This window comes from Arctopsyche grandis, chromosome 3, assembly GCF_051622035.1.
Source record: "Arctopsyche grandis isolate Sample6627 chromosome 3, ASM5162203v2, whole genome shotgun sequence".
NCBI classification, from domain to species: Eukaryota; Metazoa; Arthropoda; class Insecta; order Trichoptera; family Hydropsychidae; genus Arctopsyche; species Arctopsyche grandis.
In genome coordinates, this window is record NC_135357.1 from 7,928,879 (window position 1) to 7,956,402 (window position 27,524).

Here is a 27,524-nt window from a genome sequence, read left to right on the forward strand (position 1 = left end):
AATTTGATTTTGATTTTTAAATGTTTTTTATTATTTATTTTTCTTTCTCTCTTTTCTTTTATAATACATTCTCTTCTTTGTTGTTTTTTATAATTTGTAATTATTATTATTATTATTATTATTAGTTGTTTGTGTATATTTTATTTTATTAATTGAAAAATCAACAGACAGGATGTACATAGAGATATGTATAAAAAAAAGAAATAGTAAATAAATAATATATGTAACATCCGAGTCCAATAATAGATTTTTACAAAAATGAAAACGATAAATAAAGAATATATGTACATATATGTTTTGTTTTTGTTATGTCTAATTTTTTTAGTTATTATTTTGTTTCTTTTCTTTTCTGTTATATTTTTGACCATTGTGGCGCATTAGGAATTCCTGTAATGCTACAATGGTCAAAACTTTAAATAAATAAATAAATTATTATTAAATTATGTTCACAATATCTTATGTTCATAATATTTTATTTTTTTTAATCTTAATCTTATAAATGTCTACATAATGATTCAGAGATGAGATATAACTTTTCTTATAGATCTATGTATGCCCAGTAAACACGAATCTGGTAATAAAAATGTTGATTGGCTCGAGATTCGGAGATTTGTATATACGATTTTTCTATATCTTGGTGTTCGGTGGATGTCTCAAAATCTGTCAATTTACTGTTTAAAATGAATATTGGATTCTATAGTCGGGTATTTTATCTTTTATTTGTAGTACTTTTCAGCTTCAAGTAGTCGTCCAGTTCAAATCAAAATTCCAAAGTACGTATTTTCACATGGGATTTTTTCCTACTGTTAATACTATTTTATATTGAGTATTTTCTATTGAAATATGTTCATTGGGATAATGTTCTGGCCACACTATTTTTTGTTTTCGTTTAAAAAGGTTAATTGGAAGTGTGCCAAATTTTAAATCGGTAAAATTGCGAGATAAAAACTCATACTTTTATTTAATCGTATTTACATGAATCTGAATTGAATTAATAGGGATAATATATTAAATTGTCTTTATATGAGAATTAAATAAAATTCCACTTAGAAAAATCATATTTTGACTATTCTTGTAGATTAATAACAACAATACGTTTATCTTATCGAGGTAAGCCAGTTATTAATAGAATTTTTTTATTAATTTAATATTACACATATATACATACATTTCTGATATTAGCAGTAAATTTGTGGCACTTTTTAGATTTTTTTTTATTTTTTAGTTATATCTAATATACATATGTAAATACATACTTATGTATAAGATCACTAGTAAGAAAAACTTTGAATTAATAAAACATATTTGAAACAAAAAAAAAAAACAAATGCATTGAAATATTGAAATAGAAAAAGGAATTACAAAATTTTACAATGAATTCCTCAAAGCATTGATTTTATTCAAAAGTTGGTATTATAAAATTATCATTATAAATATATGTAAGTTTAAAATATTAATACATGAAAACTAATATTTATGTTCTTATGAATTCCAGTTTGGCAATTTCACTGCATTTGGGGTTTAATTTGTGCTAGTGATTGCACTTCCGTTCGACTCTGGTTCGACTTCCGGTTGTGGTAAATTAATGGCGGTGGGGTTCTATTGAATTAGTGTTTGGTGTCGTCATCACAATCAGAGAGTGGTGAAAATCTACAATATGTATACCGTAAGTGTTTAAAACTTTACTCATTGTGCACTTGTACTAAATCAGACATGTCAGATTTTTTTTCGGTGTGGTTTTTTAATGCACTCGATTTCTCAACCCGTGGACAATTTACTTCGCATTAAGAGAGCCATGTCTTCATTTACCCATCGGGTTGAGCAATCGCAGAACTACGAATAATAATTGATGGTCTCCGAACCGTTTATCTTCGCTTCGAGAGACAATGAGCAGTGTTCTGTCGGTGGAAAGTGGAGAAATGATGTTGTCTCGTGATTGTCGACCGGGGACGATGATGTCATATAACATGGAATAAATGTTATTGTTTTTTTATGAATTTTGCGTTTGGATTCACACGAAAAAATGTACACTTTGTTAGATAATATGCGTGAAAGTTTTGTTTCAATTGTTGGTAATCTTCCTTGGGAATGCAAAAATGTTGAATGATGTTGAGGCTATATCTTAGGTAGTGTTTTTTGTTGTATAAGAAAATATTGTAGCTTTTATAAGTCTATTCTAATATACATATGTAGTTCAGAAATTTAATCATTTTGAATAATGAAAAGGTGAAAACACACTCAATGGTATGGGATGTCATGTGTCCTTGGCTTCCTGTTGTGCACGTGCAGAATTTTATTTTATTTATTTTATTTTTATTTTACATATATACCAGGAAGGCCTTACAGGTAAATCCCAATGCGCCTTCCTGGCCAATTACAAATACAAATGCAGCATTTTTTTATTATAAGTCGTTGAATTGCGAGACACTGATAAAACTCGCAAATTAACGAGACATCTATGAATTGTACATAAATTTTTATTGTACATCCATCAAATTTCAAATAGTGGTGACATAGTAGGTAGGAAGGATTTTTAGCCAATTTTTTTTCCGGGAACCGTTTCAACAATGAAATCAGAGAAAATTGGCAAATTCTGATAGGAAACGATCAACCTGGAGTCACAAATCCAGGTCTGACCAACAGCATACTCTGAAAAATTCATTTTCATTCAGGGATAGAACCCGGCACCTTCTTGACGGTAAGCAGAAGCTTAACGTCCGAGCTATGCTGCTGGCTAGAATGAATATATTTGGGAGGTCGCACGTGTATGTATATTTATGTACATATATGCAACTGACAAGCTTCTCCTACATTTCTTCAAATATGGCATTCACCGTTATCGATCCCTGTCAGGCAAGGATAGATAAAAGGATATTGTGACTCCAGGTTGATCGTTTCCTATCAGAGTTTGCCAATTTTCTCGGATTTCATTGTTGAAACGGTTCCCGATTAAAAATTGGCTAAAATCCGTCCTACCAACTATGTCACCACTATTTGAGTATGATTAATGTACAATAAAATTTATGTACAATTCATAGATGTCTCGTTAATTTGTGAGTTTTCAGTGTCTCGTAATTTAGCGACTTGTATAATAAAAATGCAGTATTGTTTGTAATTGGCCAGGAAGGCGCATTGGGGTTTACCTGTAAGGCCTTCCTGGCATAAAATTTAATTAAAAAAGGATAAAATATCACCGAAAATACTCTATGGGGTGATTTTTGGGACTGTGTACCATGATGCTGCGCTTTTTTCGCATGTTTGAAAGTATCTAAAAAAAACACGTACCACGTCCCACGTAAAAAATTGTAAAGTAAAAAGTTAGTTCATATGATATTATATTTCTTTACAATAGATATAGAAATAAATCTTTAATTTAATTACTAGAATTATGTTTAAAAAAAAAAGTAAATTATACAAATGGCTGCAATGGAATAAATCTTTAAATTTTTAAGTTTATGAATACTATATTTGTCTAAAATAATAGTTTTTTATATTATAAATTTTTATGAGTTCATGTTATAAAATTTAATTTATTTATTTTATCAGTATTTGGGATTTGTTTTAAAATGAAATATCTCATATCGTAGGTGTAATATGTATTGTAAATAGGTTTTTGAGCTCTTTTTCCTATTATGCTATATATTAACATTAGAATAATATAACCAATTTAAATAAAACCAGATTATCTAAACACAATCTGTTTTAGATCGTCGACTTTAGAGAGTCTTTAGTTAATATTATGTATTAGATATGAATTATGAGCATTTATAAGAATTTTAAATAGGTTTTTGAGCTATTTTTCCTATTATGCTGTACATTAATAACATTAAAATAATATAATACTATGATTACTAACAAAATTAAATTAAAATTGTAAAATAGAAAATGATCAGTAGATCAGAAGCTATTAAAATATTATATATATGATGTATTGTGAAAATAATTTAATAATAATAAAAAGCATTTAAAAATCAAAAAAAAGATTTAAGTCTGTATGATATGATTACTCGGTAGTTTGATATTATCTTAGATTTTATCTTACTTGCAGAAAATTTTGTAAAAAATGATTCAATGCAAATGAGTAAGTAAAGTAATTTAGCCTCAATTTCAGGAATCTTTCTTATGTAATACATTGCAAAAGCAAACTTAGAATATATACTACACAAAGAAGAATAATAGAGATACGGTTGTCAAAATAGTAGTCATATGGGTTGGATCTTTTTTGTAGAATTTTTGCAAAACTTAAATTAAATAGTATAGTTGTTTTTTTGCTTAGGTTGGTTGGTTGTGTTATTAAATGAAACAGTAAGACCATTTTAATAAAACTTCATATTTATTAATAAATGTAAAAACAAAAGTACAACAATTTTACAATAATATTTTTGTTTATTTGAAATACTGAAATGTTGTGCTAAATTATTTATCTATAACGATAATATATTCTAAAAAAATGACAAAAATCACTTTGACGCCATCGCTTGTCACTACGACACAAAACTCCAAGAGACGATTACAATTAATTGATGAGCCTCTTTTTTCTTTTTTTTTTTTTTTGAAAACCAATAAACATACCTTCATAAGTATTCATAAATTACATTTCGAGATGAATCTATGACTACTAAAATTCTTTTACAATTACGTCCTTAAAAATCTAATCATTTTCACGGGTTCAGTGTTGTTTCACTACTGTTTTTGCTTTACCAAAAAAAAATATATATATGGATAAAACCGACGCGAGAAAATAAAAGAAAAAAACAACAGTGAAACCATAATATAAATACATTCGAAATGACTGGACTAAATACGTAATTAAATAAACTTAAATTAACAATGGCAATACTGGCGAAGACGTGCGCTTGCAGAATCAATCGTATTTATACACTGGTTCCGCTCTCTTGACTATAACACATAAATTAGATAACTAATATATCTATTTTTCTTTATATTTTTATATATAAAAATGATGAAATTCGATGACAATTCTTACTTATCACTAATATAAAAATTTGATTCAATTTTTTCCATAATTAACAAAATATTCATGCCTTAATTTGACAAATTGAAAATATTCATTAAATTAAACATAATATATGCAGATTCTAACCACTAAGCGTTATGATTACGACAGTCTACAAATTTAAACTATTCAAATAATCATAATATGGATAATTTTAAAATTTCTCATACGGAATGTCGAGTCAAGACTAGTATAATCAAAAATTAATATCTAACAAATACGTTTATGCGCGTACTTGTTTTATTTTTTTGTTTTCATCTAAAAATAAGTTACGCTTCTAGGAATAAATAATTATTGCTAAAGGTCTCACTAAATACAGCTAGTATCTGAAAGATTCTCCATAACATTAATTTATAAGCGCTTCAAAATATTCGACGTACCGTTCCTTCTATTGTTGATCGTACGCCGTGCCTCATACGCACACAAATCTTTGCAGCGCAAGACAAAATTAAAATAAGATAAATACATATTGAACTAAACGTTCCCTCGAAACAGACATATATATCACTTCTGAAAAGTCTTTTGAAAAACTCGCACGATACATGAAAATTGTAGAAAGTTGACTCCGCCGCTGTTCTATCAATGTCTGTATTGCTTTTCGAAAAATTCCCTTAAAATACTGATTAAGCTTTCGTCTATCTGTCCCGATGATTCTGCCACTTGGGAGTTTGTCTCTCTCTTTGTCAGCTTCTCTGGATTCTTATCGTCGTCCTTGTTTGCGTCGCTCTTTGTCGACAGCTTCATTACAGTCGGGTTCACGTCTTCGACTATTTCAGAGCTTTGTGTGGGATTTGCTGGTGGAATCTTACTTATTATTTTGGAAGTAGTTGATTCTGGTTTTGGTTTGGTGCTTGAAGGCTTTACAGTCGTTGGTTCGGTTGTTGTAGTAGTAGTAGTAGTGGTCGTCGGAGCAGGAGTGGTTGTAGTCGTAGTCGTAGCGGCTATGGTAGTTGGAGCAGGAGTAGTAGTAGTAGTTGTGGTGGTTGTCGTCGTTGTCGTTGTTGCTGCTGTTGTTGGTGGTTTTACATCCTTCTTATCCACTGCATTTTGTTGAGTTTTGATGACATTTTGAGTCAGTATTGTGTTTGGCTCCAACGTGTTTGAATCTTCTACGGCACCTTCTTTTTCCACAATCTTCTCAGGGACTTTTTTTTTGTTTTTATTTTCCACTTTAGGTATGATCTCAATATCCTTGACTATATAATCAGTCGACTTCCATGTGTTGCGTTCATCGCTGTCACCGTCGATGTAAGTTTTTTTGGTGGTGAACTCAACTTTGTCGTTTTCTAATGGGACATCTGTCTTCTCATTGAGAGAATATTCAGTGATTTCCACACTGGGAGCAGCTTCTGTCAGCATGGCGTTGCCTTCTGTTGTTAATAATTGTGGTCTGATTGTGATCTTTTCAGATGCATGAGTGTATTTTTCAAAGTCAAGGCTGTTATGGACTGTTGAAACTTCCACTTCATGATTTCCAATGGAAGCAACATCGCCAACTAAACTAATCAAATCGGCAAGAATGTTCCCCTTCTTTTCAGTAGTGTGAGAGTTCTCCATTTTTGCATCGGCTATCAAAGATGGGGTTTTCTTTTGTTTCATTGTATGCTGATTTGAGTTACTCAATGAAGATTCCTCGATCAATACGACCTTTTCTTCTTCGTTGTTGTTTGGTTTAGTCAACTGATTGGAGTCTGACAAACCTTTGATTGATATGTGAGCGAGAGAATCTTCAGTGGAAATCACCAAGTTTGTTAAGGTGTCTTCGGTGAATACGTCTGTTGGGTCGACAACTACTTCTACATTCTCCGGGGTCTTGACATCCGCATTATTAGGAACTGCTTCGGTACTGATGCTTAATTCTGGGACTTTTGTAATTAAGTTTTCAATGTTGGACACATCTGTAATGATTATGTTGAGGGTGTCTGAAGAATTTGAATTTGGGTATGATTTTTCCATGACGGTCAGTTCTTTGGTGAGTTTATCATCTTCCTTCTCATCAAATGACACATTGATTAAGATAGTATCGTTTGAAAGTAATTCTGTTTGATTACCATTCAATTCAATTATTAGATCTGGTCCAGTATTCGTGTCGCTCTCGGGAACCTCGGTAGTTTGGTTTCGTTCCCATTCCGGAATCAAAAGAGGTTCACCTGGTGATCTTAAATGATTTTTAGACTCTACAACTTCAATTGGTTCTTCTGTGGGCATATCAGATTTGACAACCTTTTTGGAGTTCGAATTAATGAAAATATAATCTTTACTGTCATCTTCTTCATTACTTTCTTTATAAATGGGTGAAAGTGATATGTTATTAGGCAATTCTGTATTTGTCAATTCACTGTGAATTTCATTTTTGCCTGTTGTTTCAGCAACTTTAAGCCACTCTTCGGGTACTAATTTTGTTGAATTTTCTACAGAGTTGGTGCTATTCATCTTCAAAATATCAAGCACGGCTGGCAAAATTTTTTCTATATCTTTTTGGCTTTTTTCTTTAGGAGAATTTGAGAAAGATGGACTTGGAATTACTGGCCTTTTAACAATAATGATCTTGTCATCATCTTTGTTTTCTTGACTGCCCGATGGATTAGCTCCGGAAAGCTCTACCTCTGATGATATGGACACCAAAGTATCCTCATTCAGTTTGGATTTACTGTCTTTACCTTCTTGAATTGCTACTGGACTAGCTCCGCTGAATTCGATTTCAGCTGAATCTAATGTATCGTCAGTCACGCTTAGATTCATTATGTCTTCTGGAATCGGTGGATACTCTGGATTGTGTTCCGGTAGGTGTTCAATGGGAATTGCTTGTTGGGATTCTTCGAAAGCAATCGATTTATCTGAATTTGATTGTGGTTCTTCTGTGATAGAATCTCCAGATCCTCCAGTTTCATGTGAAGAGTCAGATTCTGATGAACCAGAGTCTACTTTTGTTTCAGTCCTGATGAAGTTCTGTTTGATGTCGTTGTTTTCATCAGACGCATCACTTTCGACTGTTGTTGTCTCATATAATTCAGAGATAACCTCTTGTAGAATCTTTTCAGGATCTTCATTCGATGTGCTGACGCTAGATGTTTGGTTATTGTCTTCCTCGGCACTAGGAGTTGATACATTTTCCTCTGATGTATTGACAGTTGAGCTCTTTCTGTCGATGCTATTTATTTTGATGTCATATTGAGGTTCATCCTGACTTTCTTCACTGACATATTTGCTTTCGAAAGTTTCTTCTGGATCCTCAATAACTCTTTGCAGACCTTCTGCGCCGATTACTGTGAATACCGGAGCAGGTGTATTCATAGAAGAGTTGTCTGGCACGAGATCACCATGATTCAAATACAATAACTGATCGCCGATTCTTAATATCGGTGGCGTTTGATATTCGGCAACGTTTTCAGATTCAGTGTCGTTTTTGATATCGGCTTCTAATTCTTCTTCACTCGACTTCCTGATATTTTCGCTAGTGTACGTTGCTTCTCTTGGATATGTCGGTGATTTAGTTGAAATTAAACTACTATCAACAGATGTGGGTAAAATTTCTTTGATCCTGATTTCATTATTGATGGGTTTTTCGTAAGTGACTTCTTTAATGCTAATTCCAGGAACGTTATCGTTGAAAGAGTTTGAATAGCTCAAATTAATTATCACAGTTTTTGGTGTAGAGACCTCTGCGCTCGAACTGGTCGAATAACTCTCATCCAGATTCAGCTCCCTATCGTCCGTGGAATCTTCAACGAAAGATATCTCCTGACTGCCAAGATTTCCATCGTCGAAAGCTTGCGACTTGACATCTTCGTTGCTCGAATCATACTCGTTTCTGAAATCAAACGTTTTGTCGACGGCCTTCTGCGGTTCAATCTTTTGACTGAAATCGTTCTGCTGTGTGGTATTAGACGTAATCTTGTCTGAAATTAAAGATAATGTCACGTTTATTTAAGAAGTACTTTGTATAATGAAGCATCTAAAAGATATGTGATTTTATGATGTGTTACCTCTGGACGGACAGTTGTCATACTCCGGACAGCAACTACCGACAACGTAGCGAGGCTCACAATCGTTCGTAATGTAACATGCAATTTTATTGCACACTATCTCACCACCCTGACAATAGCAAACCTGACAAGGGTTTTCAGGGTCAACGAGCTTTTCACCGTTCGAATATGTGATTCCGTTCCGTTCACATTCTGAAATTGACAAATATAAATTGAAATGTTTTTTGTTCCACCGTCAGTGTACAAATGTAATAGTCAATGTGTAAATGTGTGGGTGTATTTACCGCATTGATAAAGTGGACAGCAATGATCAGCTCGGTGTAGAGCTTTGCATCCCGGCTTCGCTTCGCAAGCCATGGGGGAACATTGAATCCCCTTTTCCGTACACACGCATACTTCACATGGTTTTATACTGGGTACAGTCTCGCCCAATATAAACTTTTTGGCACCGAATATACATCCTGAAATCATTGTTGAAATTTTTTTTATATTATTGTGTTTTGGTATGTATGTATTTGTTATTTTTGTGTAAATATACTGATTAGGTGTAATTGTTTGAATGCAACTTTTGCCCGCGAACCAACCTTCACTTATAAAACTTGCATTTCTTAAGCCGATCATTTGACTCGTTTCACCGTTGTCATCGTTGAACTGTTGACGAGATTCAAAATCTTCGTCTCCTAGTGTGTGACTTCCTCTATTTACAGGACCTGTAAAATAAAAATGAAAATTCGATAAGCTTATATTGCATTGCACATACATACATAGTTTCAATTTCCGTAATGGTATTTTAAATGTTACAGGTTAAACGATTGTTTAATCCATTAGGTACTGTAAATCAATTAATCTAATACATATATTTTATTTATGTATTTATACTTGGAAAAGGCGGTATAGCCGATGGACCCAATTTTATATTTCTCAAGATGCAGTTATCGGACTGCCTCTGAGCGGTATTTATGGTATTAAACTTGTATATATAAATAATTTTTTGACATCTTAATCAAATAGTGGTGACATTGAGGGTAGGATGGTTTTTTTCCGGTTTGATGATGAAACACTCAAACAATGAAATCAGATAAGTTGGCAAACTCTGATAGGAAACGATCGACTTGTAGTCACAGATGTGCAAGTCTAATACTCGGAATAAATTATTTTCAACTCCACTATACATATGTACATATGTATATGCTTTCTGTTTTTTAATGTTCAATTTATGCATTAACTTGTTAGATATACTTATATTTTGACAGATTAAGTATTATAAGTAGAGGTAGGATAGTCACAGTGCTATCCATTGTTCCATTGTTGTAAATCCTTTGTAAAAAAGGTTCGGCAAACCTTTAACAATGCATTTACATCCTTTGAACAATACGCGGCACCTTCTGGGTCCGGTGACTAATTATAAGCCATTTTTTTGGATGGCTAAGTACATATAATTCAGTAAAATTTTTGGCTTTTATTTAAATTTTTAAATAGGAGGTTGATGTTGACTAATATTAAAATAAACTAATAAAAATGAAGTATTACTGCTTTTTTTAATATCTAAATTGTATGTATGTATATGCAGTTTTTTATTAGTTTTACTTCGTCTATTGGTCTGCCACTATTTCCTACATTATTCCGATCGGTTTGGAACTTTGAAATTTTGCGCGGTTTGGTCACAGATAGAAATTTAAATTGTTTCCGCTAGTTCGATGGTGAAAAATAATCGAAATAAACACGTTTAAGAATCCAAAAATTTTGGAGACGATGACAGCTCGTTTACCGCTAATGGCCAGTAGCCTTGTTTGTTTGACTTTCCGCCCCCCCCCCCCCCCACTCATATTGTCATATTTTAATTGTTTAAACGCCTATAACTTTATCTTTTTCACACTATATGTATGTATCTTATAAATATCTTCAGCATTTACATATACCGAGCAATGCTCTGTTTCCCAGATATCTACTTACATATGTTATACGCGATGACTCAACTTCTTAGTTCTTGTTGAATTTGAAATCAATATATGCACATCCATTTGTTTCTCACACTCTAGCAATGTATGCACCTCGCCGGTTATCATTGACTATCCACAGATTTGCTATTTGAAAACGATAAGCATAGTAGATTGTATGTGGTTGTACTAGACTGATTCTAGTAACTATGTAGAGTACTAGCATTTCCTGGCTACGATCAAAACGGCCTTCCGGCGGGTCACCACCATGCTATCTCCTGCACCGCTTCATTGAATTACGCGCGTTCAATTCTGTCAATTTGGGTCCTTGGAGACGATGTGACGGTTAAACGGGACGATCGCGTGGGAGACGTTGCAATCCAGGAAGTCCACGGGAGGATGTTGCAACCGCCTCGAGAGAGGTCATCATCACGCCCCATTTATCGTCAAGGAGAGACGCTCGACACGATAGGTACTTCTACTGCCACATCTACCGGGTTGGAGAGCACTTTCGAACCCGAATTATCTAATTGACCACCCCGATCGTGAATGAAACTGCCGAAGATGCACGCGGACTAAGCTGACGTTTCCGTTGATCCGATCACTCACTATGAAGTTATATTGTACCCGTAAATACTTCACGAATTGATTTAATCAACAGAGGACATTTTCGGGTATGTCGAGTTGAAATGATTGTGGGACATGAGGCGTTTAGTTTATTTAGTAGACGTGTTGATAAACATCAGGAAGTGTGTGGTGCGTTCTTTAGATTGACCGTGTTGGAGAAAATCGAGGGAAGTTTCAGCCCTGATAAAATATGATTCGGTTAGATCGTTTTACGGTGGTTGATGCTCAAACGTAGTAGAGTAAAATACGTATGAATGTATCTATACATATGTTTATATGTATGTATAGCGGTGATTTGACTCATATTTGATGGTAAACAGGAGGCAGGCGAATAAATAATATGTATATTTTATTTTATTACATATGTGCCATGACGGAAATTACCCCAAGGCGACACATATGGTTAGATATACATACATAAGTTTCTATAAATTCGAGAAGCTACTAACTCGAATTTGCGAAAAACTGAGGATTTATTGGATCTGTCACAACAATTAAGCTAGAAAAATTGGAAAATTCTAACAGGAAACGGTCGATCTGTGTGTTTTAATAACCACAAGACCTCGCCAGCAGCATTTTGGGCTAGGACTTGAACCCTCTCTACTGGTATGCAATAGCTCTACCAGTGCACTTAGTGGGCTTAGTTAATGCAAAAAAGGAGCAGTTCAAATGAATTATATTCTGATCAGTGCATGTTCATGTGTCCACTTTTGTCAATTGTTATATTCTGTATATTAACAAATTTAATACGATTTTATATTTACTTATTTATTTACATTTTAGCTACAGTGACATTACAGAATACTCTAACGTGTCACTGTGACCAGAAATATAACCATAATACAAATACTATAATATAAGAAAGTTGGCGAGATATCTATGTTATAGATAATAAATTTTTGAAATCATATTCAAATAGTGGTGACATAGTGGGTAGGATGGTTTTTATCAATTTGATGGAGGAACCGCTTTAACAATGAAATCAGATAAATTGGCAAACTCTGATAGGAAACGATCGACTTGGAGTCATAAATATCCAAGTTTGACCAGCAACATTGAAGGTTATACTCGGAATAAATTCCTTTAAATCGCGGTCAGTTCACGGGATCGGGCCCGGCGACCTCTCGGTGCTTAGTATCAACGCAACCATCGAGTCATGCTGCTGGATTTTTATGATTTTACATTTGTTCTATAGTTGAGATCATTTATATGGGTTGGATTCTTTTTGCAGTTGATATAATACGTGTGTATTATTTATGTATATGATAATTTTTGACATTAGAAGATTCGAAATATTATTAACTAGTGTTTTTACCCGGCTTCGCTCGGTATTTGTCATATAAACCAATTAAACATGGCCAATCTAATATTAAACATTTTATTAAATTTATTTGAATAGTTTTATTTTATTTAAATTTATTTGAATATTCATTTGTTTTTTTATTAAATTGAACGTCACGGATTCTACGACCCAAACCAAACATACATACAGAGTCTCTTTCGAAATTATATATTAGATTTAGTGATTAAACGTATTGAAAATTTTTCATTTGAAATATTGATATGATAATTCTTATTTTTCTCACTAGCGCAGTGTAGAGATTTTGAAATTGAAAATATTTAAATTACTTTTACCTGTTTAAATCATGAAAAGTGTTAAATTTAAATTAAACCGCATTTAACTGCATAATTACGCGATTAAGTTTGCTATTCCGTTTTATGATTTTCTATAATGATAATAATCGAATCGAATTAGAAAACATTTTTATACACAAATTCAATTACCATAATATTATCATAGTTACAAACGTACGTATGTACTTCCATTCTACATTGTTATGACTTATTATGTGTACATTTTGTAAACACACTATCATAATTCATATGGGTACATATATGTATATGTATGTATGGGATGATGCAACTTTTACTGCATGAAAAACTTATCTATGCAATTATATTATATTGCATCAATTTTTCAGATTGTGAACATTGCAAAAAAAAAAAACAACATCTACTCATATTACAGGGAAAGTAACATTCACTCGAAGCCGAATGAAAATAATTAAAAAAAACCCATCGAATATTAATTTAAAATTAGTTTTAAAAGCATATATATATATGTACGTTTAATTTAAAATTAAACGATTTCGCAATCGATTACGTCGATTACGGCGTCGTTGCAACGTCCTTGGCGAATTTTCGCGAAAGCGATTAATTAACTGAATTCAATCGAATCGAAAATTCACGAATTTGTCATTTTCGCGCTTGCGATTCGTTAATTGTTTTATAATTCATAATGATCGATCTATTGTTGTGGGAAATTTACGTAATGAATAATTCGTTAGCGGGTCTGCGCAAGGTTTCTAATGATAATGACTGCGCGAATCATCACAGGGTTGGTCGAACGCTGTCGACCTAATTATCAAGTGTTGTGATGACGGTTTGATTTGTAATAATGATGTGCGCCAGCTTAAGTTTTTAATTCGAGAGGTATGCATACATACATACTACATACATACATATTTCAAGCGGAAAGTGACAACTGGTTGCGATGCGCGGAATGTGGATTTTGGTATTCGTTTATTATACATATTTCAATCGTTGTGATTCGTTATTTTTGACAGTGGTGTAAGTTTATTTTCTTTATTGTTGCGAAATGTTGCGAAATTGTTTTCTGGAAATGTTGCACACCAAGCGTCGAACGTCAACTGAATCTACTCGATCTGCACGTGTTGATTTTTGGTGGCTGTATTTACATTGATTGTATTTCATTGATGAAAGAATTTTGCAAGAAGGATCCAAATTCACGTGAGTAAAATGTTGTTCGATACAATGATACAATAGCATATTGTTGTTTTACTGTTATGCGTATCACCGTTGCAGTTATGAAAATGTTACACACGTGGGTTGTATCCTTTTTGCAAAATTGTGTTTGGATTATGTTTTTTTTTTATTTTTTATTTTTGTGTGTTTCATGTGCATAGGATGTTTAATCAGACTTCCTGTAGATAGTAATTAATTGTTCAAAATGATTTGTAATCAAAGATTGCTATGTAGATAGATGTGCTTATTTTTTTGTAGACTTTTATATAATTGAAACATTAGCAGAATTGCTCGGCATTGCTCATTGCTAATAAATACAATTACATTGTATGGATGTGTATCAGCAATATAGCTCAATGGTTAGCGTGTAATGCTTTCCACTGAGGTGTCATGGGTTCAAACCCTGGCTCGGTGTTGTCAGGTGTTGATATATGTGACTCCAGGTTGATCGTTTGGTATCAGAGTTTGCCAATTTATCTGGTTTCATTATTGAAACGGTTTCATCAAATTGGCAACCTATTCCCATTTCTTGCAAATTTGAGTTTCAAGCATCTCGGATTTGTTGATTACTATAAATATGCTACCCACTCTACTCTGTAAAAATATTTGTACGTACATATATCTCGCAAAAATTTACAGTTTATTGCAATTATCCATAGATGTCTCAATATTATTGTATAAATGTATACACTTAATTTTATTTGTAAAATGTTTTGAATTGGTTAGTACTTATGAACAAAAATGGCTTTACTCGTAATAAAATAAAAAAAAAAACAAAAATTGAAATTCATTAATTTTTTTATATATGTATATATATATATATATGTATTAGTGGCGTCCTTTGACTTTTAAAACGGGCTTAAATATGGACAAAAATATATACATATGCACATATGTATATAAAAATATATTTTAAATTTTTGAATTATAATAATCCGTGTTGAAGTGAAAAGTATAATTTTTATTTTTGTGCTAACAGAAATATCGTAGTAGCCTATCTTTCTTAATACCATATTGTTTAAAACTTAATATTCTGAATGATTTGTCGAACAATCGATCGAGAATGCAATATTCCAAGGCCTCGTTATTTGTTTCCGCGCGCTCCACTTTGATTTGTTCTGAGGGAATCGTTTTTCGAGCCCAGTCCTTTGCCATACTTGTACTCAAGAAGTTCTGTGTAAATATGTAATTTTAATCATTTTAATGAAAAAAAAATAGTTCAGAATCATGTTTGATAGACACAAATCGAAATGTTCTTAGTGAAAATTCCATATATGCTTGAAGTGACGATTAAATTAAAACGCGTATACATAACGATTCGCCACTACCGCGAAGGGAACAGAATTGAGACGGCGAGTCCGTGCAAGAAAACGACGCGGCGGACCATACCATAACAATCCACTACCACTACCTCAGTTAGGGCCAATTCCGGTTTCTGAACTTTGCTAATCCGAGTGAACAATATCACTATGGAAAACGATTTGAATTTGTTGTAATTTATTTGTTAATATTGACTAGTCTAGTACTTTTAGTCTAATGACGGCAAACTGCTGATATATACATATATATGTATGTATGTATGTACATAATAGAAGAAAAATACGCATAAGGTGGATGTTTGATGTTATGAATTGTTGCTTCTGTTTGATCTGCTCCGAATGTATGTATGTATATAATTTGATGTCGTTGACTGGTCGTTAAAGAGTCGACGAACGCATCTGCAATTTAGTTTGCGCAATCGATCGTTCAATCGTCGCCGATCCGTTTTCTTCGCGATTCGTAGCAAGCAACCGTGAATCGATGCAATAATAGATTTTGCGCAATCGTCGAAAAATCACCGCGAAACGGCGCATAGTGATGATGATCGAGCGCTTTTTCAGAAATGTGTGCAAATTTTCAGCAATTAAAAAAAGACGTATGTATTATACATGCAATCTCGAAAATCGAGAACGATCAAAACGCGATGCGGCGTCTGCAGTATACTTTTCGCAATATGTATATGTACAATGTACGTATTTGAAAAGCGGTTAAATTCATCTTTCGCGGTCTTGAAATTTTCCCATTCATTCTTATGTGTGTATGGTGAGTATACGCTTTATTCCTATTGTAATAATATTTTTCGCCGTGCATTTTGCGAGTTTTAAATTGAGGAAAGCTGACTGAATGCCGCAGAAAACCCGCGTCAGCTTTTATATAATTTATACTTCCTCGGTGAAAACGTATGCAGAAACATAATATGTTTGAATTTTTCGCGTGCGAAATCATTTGAATTTATGTTGGCTTTATTAAAACTGTGCGTGCGTCGACGTTGTATTGTCGGAAAAAAAAATGTGTACGTAAAAAGGATTGTGAATTCTTGTTTCATACCCCCAAGAGAGTTTGTTCCGTTAATATAAAAATATAGGTAGAAGTGTTTGGAATGGTATCGACCTTTTTTACGCATACTTTGATTTGCTAAATTGAAATATTCGTATATATTTATGTTTGAATGTGTATCGTTTACTTAAATGGTTTCATGATAATAATATAATACTCTTTGAACAAGGTGTTTCGATGTTAGTAAGTTATTTGATAGCTTTTTTGAGCGTGTAGCTTGATGGAGGAAAAATTAGACAAAGTAGTTTGTTTTGAGAGATTTAAGGGAAGATCTGATTTTGGATATTTTTGTTCGAGAAAACCGATATACAGCTCGGGGATACCGCTGGTTGGTATATACATATGTATAAATGTAGTTATGGGATACAGTGGGTCGGAAAAGCTTGTAGCTTTGGTGGAAATTCCGTTTATCGGGAAGATCTGGAGCTGGTGGTTGGTAAAGTTGGTCGACAGAACTTGGATTTGGCAAACATCGAAGCTGTGAAATGTGTACACACAATTGATCGGAAAATTTGGAGTTGTGAGATACAGTCAATTGAGAAGTTGAGGAATATGATATCTGTTTGTTTATTTTTGTCTTTCCGAATTTTCTTTTAAAATAAATAAATAACTATGTAGTTGATAAGACCAGGAGTTGTGGAATATGAATGATTCTTTAACTTGAATATGGAACTGATTTGGGATATGTATATAGTAAATGGTCGGAAAATACTGTTATTCATGTACATACATGTGTAGTTGTTTGGTTTTGATTTCGTATTATATTTTTATTTTAATAAAATAAAAAGACATACATAAATATGGAAGATGTTTATTTATGTTCGATATTTCCTTCGTATGAAATTTTTCCATATAATAATAAACTAAGATAGACAATACAATATTTCTAGATGAATATTGTTTATATAGCCATTTAAAATTAAATTCGTTCAATTTGTCAAATTGAAAAGAAACAACGTATATATATATATATTATTTTAATTTTTCATATTGTACATGACAGGTCACCCTTAATTGATACTATGTGTATATGGCTACCTGTATATCTACAATACATAACCAAATACGTCATACAATGTAGGTATATACATATATGTATATGTAGATATTAATTACAAACCTCAGGCATACGTGTGCTTGCAATAATTAACAAATTTGGGCTATTTGGATCTAGGTTCCGATTTAATTGGAAACATTACAAAAATTAAATTTGATAAATTGACCAGCTCGAATACGAGATGATCAATCTGGATTTTATAAACCATCCAGATCCTGACAAAAACGATAGGTGTATGTAAATACGCGTTAGTAGAAAATCTAACAAATTTTCGACCCCAACCGGGATTTGATCTTCATTTGGGATTTGATTTCACGATCTCTATTGGTAAACAATCTCTTAACCATTGAGTTACATACGCTGTGGCTTAGTGTATATACATATCTCTAAACGAAGAAAAGTGGACTTTGCCACTTTGAATTATAACGGCTCATATAATTAGGTATAAATAGAATCACGAATTTAAATTTTTGGTGAAGAAACGAATCTAATTTGAAACTTGGAAAATTTAAGTGGTAAATCTTTGAGAAAAATCATGAAAAAAAAGAAAATAAGCCAATTTATTGGATTGAAAATCGTAAATATAACAAGCTAGAGATTTTTATGCTAGTGCTAGTGTTGTTTTCTCCAATAGAAATGCAATCTCGAAATATATTTTGGGATTGAAATTATTGTAAAATCAATTAATTCCCCTTCAAAATTTTGACGTATAAAATTTGCCCAGGTCGGATTCATTTTAACGAATCGTTTCTCGGTGTTGTAAATTCTCATTATAAAAAGCAGCGACCGGCCGTAAACGCGTTCGATTCGAACGGAATGGTTCGACGGGCGGTTTCAAAAAATTTCATCAGTTTAAGGGTTAATTGAGCGTTAAAAAGTCGAGAAATTTGAGCGTACATGTGTATATGCATAGGTAGTTATTATCCGCAACGTAGTTCGTTTTGCGCTTTTGATTAATAGGTAAAAGTTTGCGCGTAACGGACGGCGCTAACCCTCAGCGCGCCGCCTATTTGTATTGGATATTGCCGACTTAAACCCCTTTATTGAGCACATCTATCAAGCGGGGATGCACCTACATCTTCATAACGTTGTGTTTTTTTTTTTCACCAGAAAAAACTCACCTGCTTGTGTGAAAATCGCCAATGTGAGGACGAGCAGCAGGCTTATGGCGCCCAGCCGCGCGTCTCCCCTCATGCTGGCCTGGAAAAAAAGGACGAAAATCAATAAAGGTGTTAATAAAAAAAGGTGAGAGGCTCACTATTGAAAAGTGAAATCTCGCACAAGTGTAAGTACGTTTGTTTCAACCCTTTCATCCCGCATAACGAGCGTGTAATACGGCCGCGGACGCACCGAGTCATATGTGCTCGGGGTTTATATGTATGTACGTATGTATAATATGTACACGAATCAGCCCTTTTAAAAATAAATTAATACGCGAAAAGGGTACGCGCCAACTTGTATATATCTATATATGTATGTGGCGTGATTTATGATAGATATTTTAAGGGTTAACGTAGAAAGTAATTTAGAAAAAATATATACCTATGAGTAGTTAGTATAATATGCCGGAATGGTATAAGCAGAAGTGTAATATGCATGTAGTTTGTGTTACATATATTGGAATATTCTTTGTACGAATTTGGTCTGACAAGGTGATTTGTTGTTTGATTTTCCTGTCGTTGAGGTCGTTGCTTATTACATACATACATACATATATACTTGGACCGGACCTTTTAATTACACTGTTACTGTTGACTTGTTTGTCGCTATGATAAATTGTCAAATTGATTGTGCGGTGTTTGTTTATATTAAAATTTTCATATGATATGTGAAAATTTGAATAAAATAGTACATGATAATGTTGAAAGACAGTTTTATATGCAGATACTGCGGCTGATTGTTTATCAGACAGTTAAATTTCGCGGGTAAATTCAGACTTTTCCATACAATGAGCTTCATATTCGAAATTTTATGTTGATTGAACCAGGGCTGTGGAGTCGGATCAAAATTTACCGACTTCAACTTTATTTTATGATTCGACTCCGACTCCGATTCGCACGATTTTATTAAGATCGACTTTTCGTGCCAACGTATAAAATTGTTTGTAATAAAAATAATAGCTATTTTCAAAATATAAAAAATAAAGATATTAACAAAATGAGTCAAAATTGGCATGTAAACCAATTTGTTGAATTATTGGTAATGAAAAGTTAGTACATACATACATACATTCATAGTGTATATGTATGAATTTCATACACACACACTATGAATACGAAAAATGAAAGTAAAAATCAGAATAAAAACAAAGTATGAGACGGAGGAAACAATTAGTTTTGGCCACAAAACATCAAAATACGTGGAATTCAACGATTTGATTTCTAACGAAATTTAAAATCATGATTTTTTTGAAGTAATTATTTAATATTAATGTATTAATAGACTAGCTGTTCCCGCTCCCGTTTTAAGGCGATTTTTTTTACAGAAATCATCGCGGGTATGCACACAATAACTCATGTAAGAGTCATTTAAATCGGTTGAATGGTATAGGAACGTATAGGACACGGAGAAATAGACAAACACACATTTATTAATAGATTTACTTCAATAAAATTGAATACTTAATTAATTACTATTAATTTAAGAACATAATAAAATGGAGTCGGAGTCGGTTGATTTTTTTTACGACTCCGATTCCGACTCCATAGCTCTGAATTCAACGCAAAAGTAGACTCTTAAAGAAAACGTATCACAAATAATTTTCATATTATTACTTTTTGGGCATGAAACTCTATACTTTGTACATATGTACATATGTAGTGCGATAGCTGATTTCCAATTATAATTGTATAAACATTTCACGTTAATATTTTGAGATCAGTCTAAATGCATATGTATATAAATTTTCAAATTAGTCGTACACGATTGGAAATTCAAATTAGTACTATTTTCCTGAGCTTTAGCTCGATAACGGTTAATGTTTATTTGATTATTTTTCTCCGAACGACCTTTATTATTATTTACTACAATTGATACTGAATTACCCTTGTCATGATATATTGAAACGTAAATGTCTTCATACATATATGCGTTGAATTTATTTTTTTACATTTATTATACAGTCGAGTTTTGCACGTGTCAAAGCGGCTTATGATTATTATAATACGGATGCATCATGCATTATGTACGAGGACTTGGTAACATTGAAACAATGCGACCACTCGATCCGAAACGTTGTAAATTTTTTCGATCGCTACTCAAGTCTTTCGTTTTATCACTTGCTCTGGGTCATTAAGTGCACGTTGAGCACTCGGCGAGGGCAAAACAGCTAGTATGGGGGTGTACAGAGGTCGGCTGCTAAGAGGTTTTTAAAAAACTAACCCCTTGCCCTAGATTCGATACGCGGAGCTCTTTAACCCCCCCCCCCCCCTTATCCCTCTTTGGTCCTTTAAAAGAGTGCTTTCAGCGTGCAATTCTTTACTTTAAAATAGCGCACCAGTCTGGAAATAGTGTTGCTGTTTACATTTGGTGTGAAATTTTTAGCTGTAATTGAGGTTGTTTTATTTGTATTTTCTAGGGGATTGCATAGTTCACATAAAGTTTTTTTGGTTGCATTAAATCTTGGCATGTTTTCTGAAATGGATTCCTCTCGGAATTGAAAGTTTTGAAAATAAGAAAGTTCTGCTTAAAAAAATAGGTTTGTAAGACTTGAGGTCCAGAATCAGAAGCTTTATCGAGTAGGGATGGAATAGCAACATTTTGAAATCATGCTATTGGGATAAGTTCATAGTGGACACGTGATCTCGGGAATACGTATTCATAGGAATTCTAACCAACTGCTGCTAAAAATATGTACGTACGTACATCTATCGAGATAAGATGATTCCATTTTAAAGAAGTAGAATAGCATAAGCATATGCACGATAGGTATAATTAGATATGTGCTTCATAGTTTTGTTATAACCAGATTTGAGTCAATGTATAATGCAGTTGAGAAAAAGAATCCTTCCAAGGCCTTCAGGCACCCGATAATGATGCAAGTTACGGTTAAATATAATATGACATGTATTATGATATAACAAGTCCTAAGTAAGAAACTAGATTTGCTTTTAGTATATATATTTATTTAAGAACACTTAGGAAAGGCGGCATAGCCGATGAACCAAAGGGGTTTGTTAATATAATATATCAAGATATATTAAAAAATAAATCAAATAAGACAAAAAATAAAACTGAAATAAAAATAGAGGCAAATAAAAATAAGTAAATATTCATTGGATAGCCTATTTCAACTTTTAACCACTCTATTTGGAAAGAAGGATTCTCTAATTATTTTGAAGTGAATATTTTATTGGAGCTTGAGATTATGATCTCTCAGATGATTGTTATTTTCAAACGCAAGAAGGTTTATTATTGAATAATTTTAATGGGTATATACAATTTTATAGATTTCAATTAGATCACCTCCATTCTTCTTGTCTCCAAAGTGGAAAGATTCATTATTTTCAAATCTCATATCATATCAAAGTGATTTAAGTTCGGAAGGCATTTTTTAATTCTTCGTTGTAGTTCTTGGTTTTATAAATTTTGGGCAAAAACATGGTATCGAGACAGTTAAAAACACGCATAATAATATTCAGAAAAGAATGACAGAATTTATATGAGTTTACCATTTTAAATCGCAACACCAAGATCGGACTGAGCTTCGACAGGAGTAACTGTGTAAATATATGTACATACGTATTATATAAGATGTTTTATTTATTTTTATATATTTAGTATAAAAGTCTATTATTTATCTGAAATTAACTACTAACTAAAAAGGGTTTCGAACTTTATTCTGCAAATACACATATACATATACATGTGTAGCTTTCGGTGGCACTATGTGCTTTTGAAAGTTCTTTTAGCTTAACAGCATTATTCTTTTTTCCTTCTTTAGAAGAGGCACTAAATAGTTCACTAAAATATTTCTGAAAACAAGTTTCCCACGTCTGAGTAGAAAAGTTTTTCTAGCCACTCTCCCGCTTTTCATAAAATGCTTGGCCGAAGTTAACCAAACTTTCATTTCATTTTGCAAAATACTTATACAAATTAAATTTCTTACATCGCCATTCTGCGAATCGTTCGCAACAATATCAACGTTTGATTTCTAGCACCCCAGTTTCCCCGCATAATTAAGGTCGCACAATAATTCATATTTGGTTCGTCACGCGTCATTGTGAAAACGCGAATCAAATTTTACATAAGGTAAACGTGCGAAGGTTTAAGTTTTGAATTTCGACAATTGTAGTCCGCATGTATGTATGTATGGTATATACATATGTACAGTGATAAATATTTAAAGAGATTAGAGTTAAGCTAAGACTGATACCTAACTGTCCGTTTAGTTATCGGCCGTGTATTAATGCGCGTATCCCATTGTTTATTCGATGCCAAGGTCCAGTCGTGCCAGTTTTGGTCAGAGAAATCAACGAAGCGCGTCTGATTCGATCGATATTATCATCGTCGTCATCGTTGCACATGTCTCGTCGTAATTAGTCATGAGTCGGGGTTTTTCGCAAATTTCAGATTAATCATCGCGCGCCAGATCAGTCGTCAATATGCGAGACGAATGCAAGAGGATTTTCTTTCTGCGATTGTTGTTGTTCGATTAAGCGCATGGAAGGAAAATGAAACTTTGACCGGAAATATATTTAATAAATATGCTCAGAACGGAAATTATATTTTTGATGTATGTATTATCCTTTTTCGTTTTTAAATGACTTGCTCTATTATAATTGTAACCTTTTTATTTATATACATATGTACGTACATATTTTCTTTATATATTATACTGTGTGTGCCAACGTCCGTATTTGATCTGTATTTATTCACTATCTGTATATTATCATTATTCGTATTTTCGTATTGCTCGAAAAAGGCTACATTCGTTGTATACATATGTATGCATATCTACTGGATTATAAATGACCTTCTGGAGAGGACAGAAATTAGATAAAAAAGAAGTAGAGAACAGGAAGAACATGAATTTCATGAACTTTTAAAGGCACGGACTTGATTTCAAAGTTATGTACGTCGCACTTTAAGACACATTCTTCTCTCTATCAGAAAATGAAAAATGCTCTTTTGTGAGTGGATTTTCGCTTTTTTCTAGAGAGGAAGCAACAATAAAAGAAGAGTATTAAATTATATGTATTTTGACGGAGTTGTCTAAATAACTTATTTCGAAAAGATCTTTGCATACTATATTTTTTGCTTTTACATATGTATGTACCTATGTATATAGATATACATAGTCATTGTAAAGAACTATTCTAAATTATATTCTCAATAAGTCTTCCTTTTAGAGTGGACGCAAATAAATGGTATACATACATATATAATGAAGACACGTTTTAAGGTCTATTCATAGTTTATAATGACATAGCACAGACCGGCAACTGTGCGTAAACAGCAGTACGAAAGGTATTCTTTGGTACATTCTATATGAACACATTAATATTCATTCAATCAATCAAGTCTTAAAAGATTACTCCAATGCTACGAGTGAGCTAATAATATTAAGAATTATTATTAATTCTATATATAAAGTACATCATTATTAATTATATTTTTAAATTCAACACGACATCTACGGTCAAACATTGTACAGAAGTATTGTAAGTTACAAGGCAAATATAGCAAATATATTAAATTAGAAACGTTTTATACATATCAGCGAAAATCGAGATACTGTATAACTCGAATTTTTCGAGAGACATAGGATCGGGAGGCCAATTTTGCTGGAACCGTTTCAATGAAATCAGATAAAATTGGCCAAATCTAATGGGAAACGATTTACCTTGGAGTCACATATCCAAGGTCTGGACAGCAGCATACGGGATAGAACCTGTGACCACACAATTGAAAGCATTACATGCTAACCATTGGTCTATGCTGTTGGTTAAATACATATGTATGTACGTGGCGTAGACGCAACAGCAGTATCCGACAAAATCCATTAATATTATACAGCAGTAAATGTCACCGTAATGTATAGAGGTAGGATAGTCACAGTGCTATCCATTGTTCCATTGTTGTAAATCCATTGTAAAAAAGGTTCGGCAAACCTTTAACAATGCATTTACAACCTTTGAACAATACGCGGCACCTTCTGGGTCCGGTGACTAGTAATGTATCAAGCAAAACCAGTTTCCGTTGGCCATTGCGGAAATATTCACGCACGACGCGACGTCATAGTAGCAAGTGCACGCGTACTAACGAGAGTGCGCATGCATGTCAATATTTTGACGGAAACGTCATATTGTGACAATAAGACGCAAGCAATATTGCGCTGTATCGTCACGCTCTGTAATGTCTGAATGTGTGCTGTTCTATAGTACGAATAGAAGTAGCTTTTTCCGTGCCTTGCAGTGCTGGATAGTATGAGTAGACCATTTTTTGATTTTGATAACAGCTATGCTGCAAATTATGCGTCGCGACTATTATTCAATGTGTCTAATATGCAGTTATAACATTTTATGACTTGATATCATCTTACGAAACGGCACGCGTGTACATACATATGTAAGCACGAAATGTGCCATTGTATTAAATTCGAATGAGATTACACCGTACGCAATAATAGTGTTCGATCGAACGAGTGTGATTGCATAATGCGATCGGGGACAGGTGAGTTAACTCTGCCGTTTCGCGGCCATTATTATTACCTGACGTTACAGACAAACCAGATCGAGGAGTCCTTCGCCTTGAAAAACGCCTCGGAGAAAGTTCAACGAACGTGGGCGGCCATAAGAAGAATAAGAAGACAACGACGGAAATAAAAAAGGAGCAAAACCCGATCGCGAAGCACGTGCTCCTATGTAAGTGCCCGAAGACGATGGTCGCTCGCCAATTATTTCCCCATCGAATTAACCCTTACCGGATAAATGTCGTTTGTCCGACACAATCGGGTAAGAGCCGGCTTCGAATTGAATATTTTACCATATTTGTTTAGGTAAAAGTCACATGGTGTAAATATGTATGTACATATGTATGTATGTAGTTGAGCGATTGTTTACTAAATAGTGGACGAGTCTTGGTTTCAAATCCTAGCCAAAATCGGAAAAAATGATTGCGAATATGTCTTAACGTTTATATTAGTGTTGTGCATAGCAGTGGCGTCGCTAGGGTTGGTGTCACCTGATGTGGAAAAGTCAGGGTTTCATCACCCCCCACCCCCAAAACCCGAAGTCATATTTTTTTTCTTATTTAAATATTTTTTCATAACATTGACGGCAAAAAAGTTTTAATATATATATTTTTCCGTTATATAATTAGCTACGGATCGGATATATATGATCAACCGTTTGTACATAAGTAACAAATACCATCATAATATCTAAATATATAAAATTGAATGTCTGTCTCGTATAGGGTCCTAAACCACTCAACCGATTACAATGGAACTTTCAGGATTTGTTGTATGCATGTCCGGGAGGATTACTGTGAAAAAAAAAACCTCTTAATAATAATATTCATAATTAAGTTTGACGCGAAAGTTTGAACCGCCGTTGTGTAGTCAAGGTAATGTGTTCGTTGGTAGCCACGATACCAGTTGGTTTATGACGATACTATTTGGAAAATACGTTAGTAGAGCTTCAACCATCACTTGAAACGGGAATTGCATGTCTTATTCTGGCATTGCAACGCATGCCGGGTTCAGCTAGTAATATATATATATATATATATATATATATATATATATATATATATATATATAATATCGCTTTTCCGGTCTGTCTGAGATAACGCTCACCGTACTATAATAGTCGTTTTGATTCGACATACATACATATGTATGTGTACGTCACTGCTAAAACGTATACGAAGTTATAATAACAAAAGAAAAAACTTCTATATATATATACTAATCGATGCCAAACTTTCCGCTTGGCGGAGAATTTGCCGCCATATATTGAAAATTTATTTAATTAATTTTTCTATCGTTGATTTATATTGTTTATATGAAGGTAGGTAGGTAGTTTTTACCATTTTTTTCATATTAAACAATTAAAGGCAAATATTCAATTAAATAAATTTAAAAGGTATTTGAAAAAAATTCAACCGCGTGGGGATCGAACACATGACCGATGATACATTTCTTTTAATTTTTTTTAAATTTAATAACTAAATATGCCAAACACTCATACGATGATATGTCATTGGATACAGCACTAGTAGCATTAATAACACTAGAAGATGTATTTTTTATATCTCTTATCCGATCGTTTTTCACTTCCATTTTCTTTCATATCATATAAACTTAAAATAACAACCTTTTATACTTTCTCACATGGGTTTTCAATTCACTAATAGATTAAGCTAGAAGCTCATTGAAAAGTACATCGGAAATCTTGTGTCAGATCGAATCGATGACAGCTAGCTATCCAAACGCGGCTTCATACCGCCTCTTTGCAACTCGCAGGCTAAAAACTTGATCAGTGGTAAAATTATTAATTATTTTCGAATTTTTTTATGTATATATATAAATACTTTCCAATATGTTAATTGGTCCTTTATAAATATACTTTTTAATTTTAAATGCACTTGTGCAGATATTATAATTTCTACTTATATATAAAATATATCTATTTATATATAAACTATTGACGCTATAGCAGTTCCGTCATAGCTAGATGTTTCTCTTCCCAATT

At 33.1% G+C, this 27,524-nt stretch overlaps 1 protein-coding gene across 2 annotated transcripts in view; it reads right to left on the bottom strand.

Annotated features, from left to right (window-relative positions):
- Positions 1-5,027: 5,027 nt before the first annotated feature.
- LOC143908968 (uncharacterized) overlaps positions 5,028-27,524 on the bottom strand; it is a 42,641-nt gene continuing 20,144 nt past the window's right edge. For both annotated transcript variants that reach the window (XM_077426830.1, XM_077426829.1), the window contains exons 2-6: positions 18,948-19,026; positions 9,588-9,713; positions 9,288-9,464; positions 9,004-9,195; positions 5,028-8,916 (exon numbers count right to left, since the gene is read on the bottom strand). In XM_077426830.1, the coding sequence (XP_077282956.1) occupies positions 5,597-8,916; positions 9,004-9,195; positions 9,288-9,464; positions 9,588-9,713; positions 18,948-19,020 (3,888 nt within the window). In that variant the 5' untranslated portion in view covers positions 19,021-19,026 and the 3' untranslated portion in view covers positions 5,028-5,596. The remainder of the gene's footprint in view (positions 8,917-9,003; positions 9,196-9,287; positions 9,465-9,587; positions 9,714-18,947; positions 19,027-27,524) is intronic.